Source organism: Pristis pectinata, chromosome 3 (assembly GCF_009764475.1).
Source record: "Pristis pectinata isolate sPriPec2 chromosome 3, sPriPec2.1.pri, whole genome shotgun sequence".
NCBI lineage: Eukaryota > Metazoa > Chordata > Chondrichthyes > Rhinopristiformes > Pristidae > Pristis > Pristis pectinata.
The window spans coordinates 18,728,837-18,745,487 of NC_067407.1; the positions used below are offsets into that span (position 1 = coordinate 18,728,837).

General features: G+C 37.6%; 1 protein-coding gene across 3 annotated transcripts in view; it reads left to right on the forward strand.

Annotated features, from left to right (window-relative positions):
• palmdb (palmdelphin b) overlaps positions 1-12,749 on the forward strand; it is an 84,595-nt gene extending 71,846 nt beyond the window's left edge. For all 3 annotated transcript variants that reach the window (XM_052013070.1, XM_052013069.1, XM_052013068.1), the window contains exons 5-9: positions 373-487; positions 1,735-1,759; positions 1,858-1,977; positions 5,262-6,365; positions 12,388-12,749. In XM_052013070.1, the coding sequence (XP_051869030.1) occupies positions 373-487; positions 1,735-1,759; positions 1,858-1,977; positions 5,262-6,365; positions 12,388-12,434 (1,411 nt within the window). In that variant the 3' untranslated portion in view covers positions 12,435-12,749. The remainder of the gene's footprint in view (positions 1-372; positions 488-1,734; positions 1,760-1,857; positions 1,978-5,261; positions 6,366-12,387) is intronic.
• Positions 12,750-16,651: the final 3,902 nt, after the last annotated feature.

The following is a 16,651-nucleotide window of genomic DNA, read 5'->3' on the forward strand; positions in this document are numbered from 1 at the left end:
AAATGTACAACTTTCACCAAAGTTTATGTAAAGCACAGAACATAGCACAGGAACAGGCCCTTTAGCCCACTATGTCTGCACCAAAAACAATGCTGAATTAAACTAAATCTTTTCTGCCTGTACATGATCCATATCCTGCCATTCCCTGCATATGCACATGTCTATCTAACAGCCTCTTAAATGCCACTAATGTATCTGCTTCCACCACTATCCCAGCAGCCCACCCCAAACACTTACCACTCTCTGTGTAAAAAAGCTAAAGTGCCCTGCGCATCTCCTTTAAACTTTTCCTTCTCACCTGCAATGCATGTCCTATGTGATATTTACATCTGAATACAATTCCCACTTTCTAAAGTTAAGTATTATTTACAGGCTTGAAGAAGAAATAAAATTTCTTGAAAACAAAGAAGCCCAAATTTCATCTAATGAACAAGTGTTACTGAAAAAACTGAAAGCAACAGAAAGATCCACAGCAGATATAATTAAGGTACATTATCCAATGTTATTCACAATACATTAATAGTTCTAATATGTTGTTACTGGAGGATAATACAATATAATTTTGCTTTCCAAGTGTTTGCATATGTTGAACATATAAAAATGTTATATGCAAACTACTTGTTTGGCTGATCGTTCACGGCCTTGATTAGTCTTAACAAACATCTGAACATTTTCCCAGAAGGTAATCCTACTTCAAGCAGCTGAATTTACCAGGAAAAAGATGTTTTAAGCAGTCTGAAGAATTTAGGGCTTTGCAATTTACACTGACCAGTTAATGAAAAATGTTAAACCTGTTTAATGAACAATTGCACATTTTCCAAGGCAAGTTGGTGCTTGTAAATCTGATGTTGAGTGTGCACTACATGCATGGATTATCTAAAATTACAATTGTTTTTCTTCCTATTATGAAATGTTTGGAATTTCACTTCTTATGTATTATAAAGTGTCAAAAAATAGTGGGCTAAAACTCTATCCCAAATTTGAGCAATTTATCCAGATTGAGTCTTTGGAGCAGTACAGAAAGGTCCAATCACTGGTGTTTGGATACAACATTAAATTGCTAATCCTCCACTACATTGATTTTAACAATCTTGCACCAATATTTGACAAAGAACAGGGAGTTGAATTCTTTTCTGGTCTTGGCTGACATTGGTACTAAAAGTGGATTAACGTGTCTCTCAATTTATTACTGTTTATGTGGAACCAGTGATCTAGCTTATAAGCTATTAATTTTAAATGTTTCAAGGAGGTACAAGGATGTGTTGTATAAATGTATGTGTTTCAGTCCTTGTAGGTACTCTAGGCATAACTGAAATGTGTAGTAATCAACATATTGTTAAATAGAAGTAGGATAGACTCTTCTACTTGTCACAATTTGTTTCATCCCAAGTATAATGATACTGTCTAAAAACTGAAATATTTTAGGTCATATTATGGGATACATGAGTGTTTCCTAGCTCTGTCAGTGTTAGGATATAGAAGTAACTCTATAAATATATCAATGAGATGCTCATTTTATATCATTCAATAGACCATAATCTCACATTCTTATGCACTTCAAAACTCCTTGTATTTTATTAATAAATTCCAGATTTTCTAGCAAGATTCTTTAATTGAATCTTTAGTATGTTCAATGCAGTACAGTAAAACTTGTATTTACTATGTCACTAACTTTCCAGGAGCACATTCAGTTTTCAGCGACCATAAAAATTAATCTTAACTATCTCCTTACAGGCAGCACAGGCCGAGAGTGATCAAGGTAAGAAAAACAATGTTAATATTTGCTTCATAGACATTTTCAATGATGACCTGTTAACTACTGCATTATATTGATTTTTATTCTGTCCCTGTTCATAGATCAGGTGAAGTTTGTATATTCAGAATTTTCAAACCCTGCAAAACAATATCAGTCTCAGGTAAAGAAGAGGACAGCAAGTCCAGATGATGAAACACAAGACCTAGGACAAACCAAAGCAGGTAGGCTTGTGTGATTGGGTTACCTTGCACTTCTTCCCAAAGATCCAGATTTTGTGGTCAACAGTGAGGAGAAGGACCTTTGCTGATCTTGAAGAAACCTTTACCCTTATTAAGTAGGTATTCTGGCATGAATCAAACTCTATGCCATCCAGGAACAATGTTGGAGAAAGTTAACTGCACAAGCAGACTAAAGAATTCTTACGAGGAGAATATCAGGATGCAAAAAAACAATTTTACCTAAAGCATTTTATAAGAGAGCAAAATAAAAATTGGGCCATATATAGAGAAATGTTATAAATGATGAAATATCACGAGCTTTAAAAAATACACTTTTTAAAATCATAGAATTTTTAAATATTATTTTGGGAGAATCACGACCTGTCTGAACAAGTTGATTTTTCAGGATCTAAGAGTATGTTCAACCATAATAATGGCAGGATGCCATTTAAGAATTCAAGTAAACTTCACTTAACAAGGCTTATCCATTTCAGTGTTTTTTTAAAGCAAGAATTGTCCATAAAAAGGACAAGTACACATCTGCGTTGATTACACCTACAAAGGCAGCAATAATTCATTCTGGGGGCACTAGGATTTCACAGCAGGTTCTGTGTTTTCCTGCTTAAAAACATTAAAGCATGGGAAGTGAGAGCAGGAGCAGACTACAGGACCCCACATGTCTGCTCTGCCATTCTGAGGTCACAGTTGATCTAATCTCAGCCTCAACCTCACTTCCTTGCCTGTTTCCCAGAACTCTTGACTCCTTAAGTTGTCCAAAAACCTGCCTATCTCAGCTTTGAACATAGAACATAAAACAGTACAGCACAGGAACAGGAATATATCCAAAGACTCCACTTCCACAGCTCCAAAAGGTCTTCATCATCCTCGTCTCCTCATCTCTTATTCTGAAACTATGTCCTGAGTTCCAGACTCCACCACAAGGGAAAACATCCTCTGAGCATCTGCACTGTCAACTCCCTCAATATATATTTCAACAAGATCACAAAACCTTACTCTAAATTCAAATGATTATAGACCCAGCCTGTTGAAATTTTACTCATATGACAATCTACCTGGTGAACTTTCTCTGAACTGCCTCCAGTGAGAATATATTGCTCCTTAAATAAGGCAATAAAATAAAGGAGAAGAATTAGGCCATTCAGCCCATCAAGTCTGCTCTGACATTCGATCATGGCTGATTTATTTTTCCCTCTCAACACCATTCTCCTGCCTTCTCCCTGTAACCTTTGACACCCTTGCTAATCAAGAACCTATCAACCTCTGCTTTAAATATACTCAATGACTTGGCCTCCAGAGCCGTCTGTGGTAATGTATTCCACAGATTCACCACACTCTGGCGAAAGAAATTCCTCCTTTTATTCTGAGGCTGGAAACATCCTCTCCACGTCCACTCTATCCAGGCCTTTCAATATTCAGTAGGTTTCAATGAGATCCCCCCCTCATCCTTCTAAACACCAATGAGTACAGGTCCAGAACCATCAAATGTTCCTCTTACGTTAACCCTTTCATTCCCAGGATCATTCTTGTAAACTTCCTCTGGACCCTCTCCAATACCAGCACATCCTTCCTTAGATATGGGGCCCAAAACTGCTCACAATACTCCAAATGTGGTCTGACCAACACCTTATAAAGCCTCAGCATTACATCCTTGCTTTTATATCCTAGTCCTCTCAAAATAAATGTTAACATTATATTTGCCTTCCTTACTACCAATTCAACCTGCAAATTAAATTTAGGGAATCCTGCACTAGGACTCCCAAGTCCTTTGCACCTCCGATTTCTGAATTTGCTCCCCATTTAGAAAACAGTTTATGCCTTTATTCCTTCTAACAAAGTGCATGACTGGACACTTCCCTACACTGTATTCCATCTGCCACTTCTTTGCCCATTCTCCCAACCTGTCCAAGTCCTTCTGCAGACTCCCTGCTTCCTCAACACAACCTGCCCCTCCACTTATCTTTGTATCATCCGCAAGGTTGGCCACAAAGCTATCAATTCCATCATCCAGATCATTAATATATAACGTGAAAAGTAGCGGACCCAAAACCGACCCCTGCAGAACACCACTAGTCACCAGCAGCCAACCAGAAAAGGCCCCTTTATTCCCACTCTTTGCCTTCTGCCAGTCAGCCAATCTTCTATCCATGCTAGTACCTTTCCTGTAATACCATGGGCTCCTATCTTGTTTAGCAGCTCATGTGCGGCACCTTGTCAAAGGCCTTCTGAAAATCCAAGTAAACAACATCCATCGACTCCCTTTTGTCTATCCTGCTTGTTACTTCCTCAAAGAATTCCAACAGATTTGCCAGGCAAGATTTCCCTTTTAGGAAACCATGCTGACTTCAGCCTATTTTATCATGTGCTTCCAAGTACCCCGAAACCTCATCCTTAATAATGGACTCTGTCTTACCGACCACTGAAGTCAGGCTAACTGGCCTATAATTTCCTGTCTTTTGCCTCCCTCCCTTCTCTAAGGAGACCAAAATTGTAGACAATACTCCTGCTATGGCTTCACCAATGCCTTGTATATAGCTATAGCAAGATTTTTTTTTAACTTTTGCACAGGATCCCCTTTGCAATTAAGGCCATTTGCCTTCCTAATTGTTGGCTGTACCTACATGCTAACTTTCTGTGTTTCATGTACAAGGGCACCTGGACCTCTCTGGATAGCAACATTCTGCCATCCCTTTCCATTTAAACAAGATACTGCTTTTCTATTCTTCTGGGGAGGGACGTGATGAGAATGGAGAGAGAATAGAAGGGGATTAGTATAGTATTAGTGCCAACTGATGCTTGGTGTGGACTGATTGGCTGAAGAGCCAGTTTTCATGCTGTTGGACTCTATGAACTGATATAGATTGTCAACAACTGAGACACAGCACTGTTCCCTGTGCAAAACATTAGTTACAGTGATACCCTGTTAATCCAACATGCTCAGGACTTTCACAGTCCCAGACTGCCAGATTTTCTAAATTATTAGAAATTACTCCTCTTATTACACTTTTCATTTACTTTGTATGTTACACAGTAACGTATTAAATTTTTCAGTGAACCCGGTAAGTTTAAATATATTTCAGCCGAGAGATGGGAAATGAGTCAGCAACAAAGCCCAATAATAGAAAGAATACACATTTTTTTTCCAAAACAATGTGATCCTTCTGATTATCGGTCAGTCAACTAATACCTCTTTCATAACCACAAAGGATTAATCCTGTGATGATTATGTAAGCCGTTTTTGCTAACCTTTATCAATATTTTTTGAACAGCTTTGTTTGCAGTGGAAATCAATGTCCAAAAGGATATGAAGACTGGAGAAAGCACAGTTCTATCAACTGTACCAGTGACGGTTGATGAAATCAAAAACAAAGGTGTGAAAGTCTATGAAGATGGGGCCAAATCAGTGTATGCTTTGTGTAGTGATGGAGGACTGGTTCAGAATGGCATCAATGACATGACTCATGAGGAGGTGGAAGCATTATTACAAAAGGCTGGTGAGAAACAAGCTAATATTCCTGCGACATGCCATGCCCCGGTTTACTCGAGTTCCTACAGCAGCCCCCACTATCCAAAAATGTTTATCAATGAGCAGGTGGACTTTGAACCAAGGATTCAAGAAAGCATGACTGAAAGTGAAGGAGTTGAGAGGCATAATCCAGTGAAGGCTCAAATCTATAGAAACAATGATGGTGATATAAACCAGGAAAGGAATTTGCCCAGTTATCAACAGGCAATGGTCACTCCTGCTGCTTCCTCATCCTGCCCAATATCCAACTTCTGGTCGCCGAGTTCCACACGAAGCCAGAGTCGACAAAGTTATGAGTCACCGTTACCTGAAAATGAGCTGAATCCAGTTCAGCTTCCGTGCCACCAACCAAGGGACAATCACCGCAAGGCTGTGTTTATCAATTCAGAACTCAATCACAATGGCAGAGCTTCTACTGCCTCTGAAAATACAGACTTTGGGTTTAACGTTTGCCATTCCTTGCCTTCTACCATTAACACTGAGGAACCAGTTACTATGGTCTTCATGGGCTACCACAATGTTGATGATGAAAATGAAACCAGCAAAGTTTTGGGGTTTGAAGGAGCAATCCGAGCAGAACTGGTCATGATCAGTGATGATGATGATGAGGTGTCTACACAACAAGCAAAGAACCACACTAATCCTGTATTTCATCCAGCTCCTCTTTCAACTGGGAATGAGATACATAAAACATCATACGCTGCTATAACTCTATCTGCAGGAAATAACTCACTCTCGAGGAAATCCACTTTGATCTCAGGTCAAGATAATAATAATTCTCCCTATAGAAATTACTCAGATGACCATATGGATAAAGATGGAATCCACAGTGACTCCACAGTGTCAGGTACAAATGACAAACAGAAGTGTACTTGTTGTTCTATTATGTGACAATTTATTGAGTTATTTTTGAAATGGAAGCATAACCCTGACTTTCCCTGCTGTTACTAACGGGTTAATAACCTTGTGCAGAATGTATATATCCTCAGTGCAAAACTACTGGTTATTATTTTCCTTTGTGTTACGCCACTTACACACTAACAAGCTTTAAGGCAAAGAAAAACTTAAAACGTAAGTGTGCATGAACAACCTTATTGAATGGTACAGGCTGCATAGTGCCCATCTCCAGCAAAATCTGAGCCAGGAATTGTATTGTCTTGATGTATACCAGCACCAGCAACCCGGGTTCAATTCCGGCCACTGTCTGTAAGGAGTTTGTATGTTCTCCCCATATCTGCGTGGGTTTCCTTCGGGTGCTCCGGTTTCCTCCCACATTCCAAAGATGTATGGGTTAGGAAGTTGTGGGCATGCTATGTTGGCGCCGGAAGCATGGTGACACTTACGGGCTACCCCCAGAACACTCTACACGAAAGATGCATTTGACTGTGTGTTTTGATGTACATGTGACTAATAAAGATATCTAACTTCTTACTCTTACTTTACAATGAGTACATAAGAATGCACAGGAACAGACAGTTACATTGCATATCATCAATTTTCCCAACATTTGAAAAATGCCCTGTACTACAGCATTTTCCAGGCCGTCTAATTTCTATGGGGTTCTCTTGAACTTGCAAATACAATCCATTTTCAAATAGCTGTGTGCGTGTGTGTGTGGGGGAGGGGGGGGGTGGGGGGGGGGGCGGAATGGGTGTTTAAGTGTGTGTGTCTAAGTGTGTGTGTGTGTGAGAGAGAGAGAGAGAGAAAGAATGAAAGAGAGAGAGAGAGAAAGTGTGCATACACAAACCTATTGTTCCACTTGTGAAGCAATCAGGCTATTCTCAGCCCCTCTTCCGAATTTCAGTCTAAAGTCAAGTCTGTGCCCTAACTGGCAAAACAATTGATTGGCGCTACATGGAACATGGCCCTTCTCAGACCTGACACCAGAGTAAGAAGTGCTTATACTTCTCATTCTACTGCACTTTTCAATCCAATAAAGTTACCTGCCTTTTAATTTGCAGCTCTCGTTGGAGCCCATTTAGACCATGGTCTCAGTTCAGAATGATATATTTACCTCAGAGGAGAGACAGTGTATATTCACTAGAATAAGTGATAAAATAGGTTGCAAGCCTAGCTTGCAGTCCCTTGAATGCAGAGATTAAGGAACACTTTTGAGTGAGATATTTAAAGTGAGAGAAAGAGTTGGTAGGATGGAGAGAAACAATTCCTCTGGTGGGAATTTCCCAAACATACCGATGTAATTTTGAAAGTGAAGTATACGTAAGAGTATATAAAAACATAAGAAACAGGAGCAGAAGCAGCACATACAGCCTGTCAAACGTGCTGTGCCATTCCACTAGATCATAGTAGATCTTCTACCTCAAACATTATTTTCCTTCACATCCCCTAATATCTAGAAATCTATCAATCTTTATTTTAAGTGCAATCAAAATCTGAGCCTCCATTGTCCTCTAGTATAGAGAATTCCAAAGATTCAGCTCCCTTTGAATGATGAAATCTTTCCTCATTTCAATCGTAAATTGCCTGTCACGTATTCCCTGACTGTGACCCCGAGTTCTAAACTCCTTAGCCGGAGTAAACATCCTCCCCACATCTACCCTATGTCAAGCCCTCCAAGTATTTTCTATGCCTCAATGAGGTTACATCTCATCCTTTCAAACACTTGAGATTAGGAGTCGGGTCTGCTCAATTTCATCTCTAAAGACAGATTTGATAACTTAGGAACCAGTATAGTGAATTTTTGCTTCACTCCCTCTGCAATGCGTCTTTCCTGAAGAAAAAGAGACCAAATTCTACACAATATTATTCCTGAAGGTGACAGCACTGGTGGATAAGGTGGTGAAGAAGGCATACAGAATAGTTGCCTTCATTAACTGGGACATGGAATATAAGAGCAGGAAAGTTACAGTACAACATTATAAAACATTGGTTAGGCCACAACTGGAGTACTGTCTACAGTTCTAGCCATCACACTATAGGAAGTACATGATTGCATTTTAGAGAATGCAGAGGAGATTCACCAAGTTGTTGCCTGTGAGGTTTCAGTTTTGAAGAAAAATTGGATAGGCTGGGTTTGTTTTCCTTGGAGTGGAGGAGGCTGGGGGCAGATCTGTATACATATACAAAATTATGAGGGGCATAGATAAGGAAACTGTTCCCCATAGTAGCAGTATCCACAACTAGACGGCATAGGTTTAGGGTAAGAGGTAAAAGATTTACAGGGGATCTAAGTAAGACCTTTTTCACCCAGATAGTGGGTGGTTGGAATCTAGAATGCACTGCCTGATCGGGTGACAGAGGCAGATACTCTCACAACATTTAGATAAGCCTTTGAATTGCCAAGGCAAAGAAGGTTACTGAATAAGTGCTAGTGAATGGCAATAGTATAAATACTTGACAATTAGCATGGAAATGGTGGGCCAAATGTCCTGTTTCTGCACTGTTTGACTTTATGGCTCTATGACACCATGGGCAATGTCAGCAAGTAGTTAGTTGCATAGAGTATAGCAAAAATCTGTAGCTTTCTTGACTGAAAAGCTGTTGAGGATGAATGAAATGAATGTGTTAAAACTGGCCTTGATAGATTTTTTTTAGTCAAGGGTAGGATATAATGCATATAAATGGAGTTAAAGTACTGATCAACCATAATCTAATTATTTTTGTGGAACATGTTTCAGTGTTGAATATCTGTCCCAATTATAACCTAATAGTAAAATACTAATTCTATAATATTAAAGATTTGTTAACCTCACTCAACATTTTATTTTAGAATTCATCTTCCTTAAATTATTTCTATGATGAATACTGTTATTGATAAACAGCAAATCCAATGCAAAATATACAAATAATCTCTTCGAGCTTTCTATTTTTGTACTTTTGATTCTGCTCTACTGCTGTAGACCTATAGTTGAACATAATACCACTAACCTCATTGTCTTGTAAAATAAGTTTTCATGTGATCACATCTCTGTAAATAAATATTTCTTCATTTAATTTCTTCCTATTCTTGTCTTACTTATTGATAGTTATGTGAAAAAATGTTAACCATATTTCTATGAAGGTTGAGCTTCACGTATTTCAGCTATTTATAAATGTATGAATATGAAATATTTTGCAGCATTGACATACCTCAACATAATGCAACATAAATAATGAATTATTATAAGGTACTTTTGCTGTATACAGGACAATTAACATTGGGAAATATTTCTAATTGCTATTGTATTTGGACTGCAATGTTTAAATAATGTAAATTTGTTTTCAAAAAGCTGAAATTATTGTTATGACTTCACATTTACTATGTATTTTTGAATATCTTGTATAAAAGGAATACACCATCACCATACAAAACAAGCTAGTCGATTATCATCAATGCTTTATTTTTATTTTCAATTTTAAAATGATCTTCATCCATTAAACAATATAATTCATGATAAAGCATGGCAATTAAATATTGGCAAATAAAGCCCTGATCTAATCTAGAGGTCTGAATTCTAGTGCCCTGTCTTGAGCTGCAGAATTATTGGGTAATTTTAATGCCTGAGACTCACTCACAAGCTTCAGATCCATTGTTGATCAGAAATACCAGGTGGCTGGCTGCTGGGGGTGCAGTCTCAGGAGGACCAGTCCCAGCTCTCCATTAATTTGAGGGATGAGTGTTTTCGGGATAGCCTTATGAATTGTGAGGGCAGGGGAAGATCCAACTTTTCTTTGCGTTCGCAGGAGCCTTTCCATGTGCTTGTATGTTGGAATAATTATTTCTCTGATCCTTGACTGCTGTTCCTGTTAGACAGACCTAGAAGTTTATTTACCTTACCTTCACACTTAACCTCCTTCCCTTTAGCAATGGCCTGAAAATGTACACCAGTTAGACAGAAAGGAACTAGAACCTACATTTTGCCTGGATAAGGCAGTGATTCATAAAAAAAATATTCATGTGCATATCTACACACATCTAACTACAACGGCAAATACTAAACTCTCTGAGCATTAACCAGCTCTAGGATTGTAAGAAATTCTGACTCCATTTGACCCATCAACCTTAGTAGAATGACAATTCTATCTAAGTGCATGTGTGTGCAAATATAACAATTATGTGTAAAATTTGTAATTTACCAACTCATTCAGCAGCATTAAATATAAAGCTGCAAACACAGATTATATTGTAATGTAATATAATATATAGATATATATAATATCTGGTCCACTTTAATAATTCTGTCTTTTAAGCATATTACCTAAGCTTTCCAAAAAATATGCTGTTATACAAAACATTGGTGCAGGTTGTGGTATACCTTTAGCAAAATCTCTTTTGAAGCTTACAAGTACAGCTTTAAATGGACAATTTTATCTTGAAACACCTGCTTTTTTAGACCAACGTGTCCCTATATACAGTTGGCAAAGATAATGATCAGATATAAGCATATGACAAATTGAAAAATATACAAATATTCTACTTTTTCCATCATTCACTCTGAATGTTATTTCAAATTACAGTTCTGTTTGCCTGGAAAATGACTTCAGTTCCCAATTTAAAAAGAACTTGGTGGGAAGATATGACTTCAGTTTTATAAACTGTTGCAAATATGGAGGAGACTTTCTGTGTTGTTAAGTTGAAAATAATAAGTTATATCTCTTTTCTCAATAATTGAAATGTTATCAGTAAACTTTGTGTGTAGTTAATAGCATCTAACTATTGATCATGTATGATTTGCAACAAATAATAACTATTCTTCCTTTGAAGATCACATTTATCTTTTAGCAGTCAAATAAAAATATTAGGTTTATTTATGTTATTACAATAAATTAAAATAATTATTTAATTGTTTTTTGACTTTAAATACAACTTCAAGGAAATATTATTATAAATATTTGATAGCAAATGCAGCATTTTGATACAACCAGCTATTTTGGAGAACAGCTCTGAATCAATCAGATTGCAGTGAGTCAGGAGTCATATGTGGGTCAGACCAGGTAAGGGCAGCAGATATCCTTCCCACGGTAGCATAGCGGTTAGCGCGACACTATTACAGCGACAGCGATCAGGGTTCGATTCCCGTCACTGTCTGTAAGGAGTTTATGCGTTCTCCTGTGTCTGCGTGGGTTTCCTCCGGGTGCTCCGGTTTCCTCCCACATTCTAAAGGTTAATTTGGGGGTTTAAAATGGGTGGCGCGGAATCGTTAGGCCGGAAGGGCCTGTTACCACGTTGTAAATAAAATTTTTTTTAAAAATTTAGAAAGGTTTCTATAAGAAGTGGTTTCTAACACTAGTCTTTTTCTAAATTCAAGATTATTTAATTAACTGTCTTTAGATTCTCCAGCTGTTTCTCACACATCATCCTGACTTAGAAATATATATCTTGCCTAGTACCATGCTTACTGGTGATGGCTTGCAAATACCAGTTCAGCCCAACGTGGGATCATTTCTGTCTTTGCGAGATATGCTTCGTTATTCCATTTTGACTCACAAACCCAGACCCAGGCTCATGGACAACATTTTGGCTTCCTTGTTCTTTCACTAGCGTTTCAATGAAAATGTTAATAATATTGTAACTGTGTTCAGTGATACTTAGTCTGGAGCATTTCAAAATCAATGTACAGTATGTGAATTGAAGATCTTATTCACAGAAAATATTTTTGAATTAACAAGAACTTAGAATCTCTTAATGTTCTCTGTTACAACAGGAACTTCAGCCTCCACTAATCTAATACGCTAATATTTTTGCACATAGCCTTTCTATGCTCTAAATGCATGGCAGCTTCTCACAACTAATTATGTGCTTAAGGCTTCAGCATAATACCGTGGTATGTATATTTCTTCTTATGCCATTAAGTTTCAAAATTTAAGTTTAAAAATGTCCTACAAAAATAAGTAACAGTAATCATGTTTGTTTCCTCTTCAATCAACAGCCTTAGGAACTAAAATGGCCAGGCTAGGTAAAAAAGTGCTGATGTAAAGTGGGACGTTCCATCCATAACTTGGCCAATGCTTCTACCTGGAACTGTGAGAGGTACTGTAACTTCGTAATTACAGGACAGACAAGTGAAAGTGAACACCCAGCAAAGATGTTGTACTGCAACTGTTCATCTGCCACATGTATACATTCAAATTATGATATCCATTGTATTTGTTATAGCTATCATTTACCCAAATATAACTCTGTCACAAGTATTCTAACAGAAAAAAAATGTTTGATTCAATTAGTCAATGCAAAACAACATTAAATTGTTGTTAGTCTTTGAAACTGCTTTTCACTTGTGCTCTCTGTGCTCTTAAGTAATAAAATATTCCTGGCAAACTATCTGTTCTGTGCATTTTATTTTCCAAATCTTGATGTATTACAAAGGATTCATAGTTTCTAAATTGTATCATTGTAATTAGGTTCTTGTAACTCAATACATTCCCATTTGGAACTGCACTATGAATCAACAATATACTTTTCCATTTATTTTCTTACAATTATAGATGCATTTAACATTGACACTTTAATAGAAAAAAATAAACATAGAAAACAGGAGCAGGAATAAACCATTTGGTCCTTTGATCTACTCCACCATGGCAGATTCTCTATCTCAATACCAAATTCCCACTCTCTTTCCATACCTCTTGATGCCTTAATCTTGCAGGACTTAAAAGCTTAGACACCTCTTGCAGTTGTTGGCATGGTAGAATCTGTAGCCTAATGGAGTAAATGTGACTCTCAACAACAAGTAAATCAAGATGAATGCAAGATTGAATCACAGAAATTTCCAAGTATTTTTAACCTTTTACAAATCGTAAACAAATTTTCTTACTTAAGTGAAATTATCTAATTTCATATTCAAGTCAAAGACTGAAAAAAAATCTATCAGAGTCAATTGTTTGTTAACAGAATAACCTTATGGCTCAGCTAAAAAAAAGAAACATGTTAAAGATATGGTGTCTAATTCATCTTCTGTGTACAATGTGCCCAAATCAGGTAAGATTTATATCTTTGTAGCTAATGAATCATGGTGAAATTTAGGTCAGGAAGATAAATGCAAAACTTATTTTGAAAGATGCCTTGTATTTGTTTCATCAAAGATTCACTGCCCATACTAATTTCCTGCATTCCTCATTCCCCCAAATTTACCTGCTACTTGGGAAGCCGATCACCCTGGCCCACACAACCAAGGAGCAAGCAGCATTGATCATCAAAATGGGTAGGCCAGAATAAGTTTTAAAATAATTTATTTCATTTTCAATAGTTTTAAATGTCTATGACATTTGGAAACCTTTCAAATGATAAAAAATAAATAATTTTAATGCAATACTAATTTAAAAAATAAAAATACATTAACTTAAGACCACTTAAAAATAAAAATGCAGAGTGAAAAATATCAATTAATTACCTTATTCTTCTCCAAAGCCCTACAATCCCATTCAAATGAAGGGGCTTGATGATCCTGACATAGGATTGGAGAGGAAGTTCTCCAGCTGGGCAATCTCAGCAAGCTTCTGTACCATTGTTGGGTTTGTGGGGAGTCCAGCAACAAAGTACAACCAGAAAATCACTGGGGAATCTCAGTCAGCCCAAAAATCTACCAGTGACTTTGCTAAGAAATGCCACAAATTCAGTGTGGAATCTAGCAAATTCTAGGCCTGTAATTCTCCCACTGGAGTAGTGCGTAATCTGGAGATGAAATCTAAAAAATGCTGATGAAGTATGAACCCAGCAAATGCCAAATATCATGATAAACATATAAATTAATTAAACCTCAAAACAAAATACAAGTTTGGGCAAAAATGTAGTTTGAAAATTAACATAGCATTTACATTCTTAACACTCTAGATAACTTAAGGTTCATATTTAAAACAAAATCTTAAACGTTGGCTGTTGTGTCATTTTCATTCAGTAGAATTTTATTAATGTTCATTCTCATCTCGTGGACTGTACCTGTAATACCAGCTTTTATTGTCCCTCCCTAATTACCCCACCAAGTAGCTTGCAAGGCATTTCACATGGTGATTAAGTGACAGCCACATCATTGAGTCTAGATTCACAATAAAGCTATGGCAGGTAAGAACAACAGATTTTCAATGCTTAAGGACATTAGTGAGCCAGAAGGATTTGTAGAACAATCTAGTGGTTTTATGTTGCTTGGAAGAATAGCCAGTGCCAATAAATTTATAAAATATGCATCACTTAGCATTATGTTTTTGTGCACCACATAACAGAACTTTAACAAGAACCAAACAGAAGCACACTTCTAGATTTTGTTCAAGGTCATCAAGAAGTAAATGGCAAGAAGCCCATCTCCCACTCACAAGTTAGTTGCTACTACAACTTAGAGACCACCACAAGGCATTGACATGGTTCAATGTTTCCATTGCCTTGTATACTGCACAGCACAATCCTAACCCAGAATTCCCCAACTCGCAACCACAAATGTACTAACAAAATCATTTCATTTTATATAAATAATTAGGCTCAACAGATAGCAGAAATAATTTATGACCTGTTTGAACACAGCATGAAAATCTAAAAAAAATTGCATCATGTCCGTTCTCTTCAGGTTTGAGTAGCAGTGCACAACGAATAGTCCATTCAATATAATTGATTAAACATCCCCAGCGCTGTTTTTGTTTTACTCAGTTTTGACCTCATGCAGATAAATTTTCAAATGACCTGCTCACCAGTGTCATTCAGTACTTGCCTGTGATGTTGCTCATCAGTTTTGGTTTTCATCTATAAACTCAATAAAAACAGAAATATATGTTTCATGTTTTACACCTTTGAACATTTTGCTATTTATATTTATCCTCCTTCCTTTGTTTAACTATTTCTATAAATCAGTTTTAGCATCTTCATTTCTGTCTTGGTGTTGTTATTGTGTCCTTTCTGGGTCATTTCTTTTCCAGATTATTTGCATCTTTTTTTCGGTCCATTAACAGTTAAATTTTACAGTTTTCCCTCCTACATTGTCATCCTTTAAACGTTGACATGAATTAGAGTAATTGATAGGTATAGACAGCTGGGATCAAGCATAAACCTTGTGGAATACAAGGGATGTGGGAGTACACTTAAGAAGGAACTCAGGAAGGCAGAAAGTGGACATGAGATATCCTTGTCAGATAAGGCAATCCCAAAAGATTCTACAAGTATATTAAGAGCAAAAAGGTAACTAGGTGGCAAATAGATCCCTTAAGGATCGATGTGTGGAGCCATGGAAGATGGGTGTGGTCTTAAATGAATATGACTCATCTGCATTTACTGTGGAGAAGGACGCGGAAGCTAGTGAGTTCAGGGAAGTGAACAGAGGTGTCCTGAAACATATTGACATTACAAAAAGGGTATGGCAGTCTTGAGTGGCATACATGTGTATAAATCCCCGGAGCATGACCAAGTGTACCCAAGGACACGGTGAGAAGCAAAGGAAGAAATTGCTGGGGCCCTGACAGAGATTTTCGTACCTTCCTTAGCCACAGGTGAGATACCTGAAGATGGAGAGTGGCTAATGTTGTGCCTTTATTTAAGAAAGGATGCAAGGGCAAGACAGGGAAATACATGTTGGTGAGCCTAATAATGGTAGTGGGAAAGTTACAGGAAGGGGCTCTGAGAGACAGGATGTATCTGCACTTGGAAAAGCAATAACTGATTAGGGATAGTCAGCATGGCTTTGTGTGTGTCTACAAGGACTTGGTAGGCTGGTATGGAAGGCTAAATCACATAAGGTCTAGGATGTCAGTAGGTTTCTAGCATTTCACCACACAAAAGAAAAATGAAAAATGTTCCTAGACATATTCATACCGCACGGAAACCAATCCCTTAGTCCACTGAATCTGCTTCAACTATCAAGCATCCGCTTATACTAATCCTACACCAATCCCATTCTACTTTCCTGATATTCCTTTCAAGTTCCCCTCATTCTACCACTCACCTACACACTTGGAGCAATTTACAGTGGCCAGCTAACCTACCAGCTTGCACATCTTTGGGATGTGGGAGGGAACTGGAGAACTCAACGTGCAAACTGCAGACAGGCAGCACCAGAAGTCAGAATCAAACCTGCTGAGGCACTTGCTCCATCAGCTGTGCCATTGCTCTGTTCTGAATGTGGCAATCTGAAGTAGAGACTGAAGGTCTTCGAAATATAGTGGTATCAAGTGAGAAAGCTCATTCATGTCTCTGGTGGTTGATGGTTTGTCTAGCTT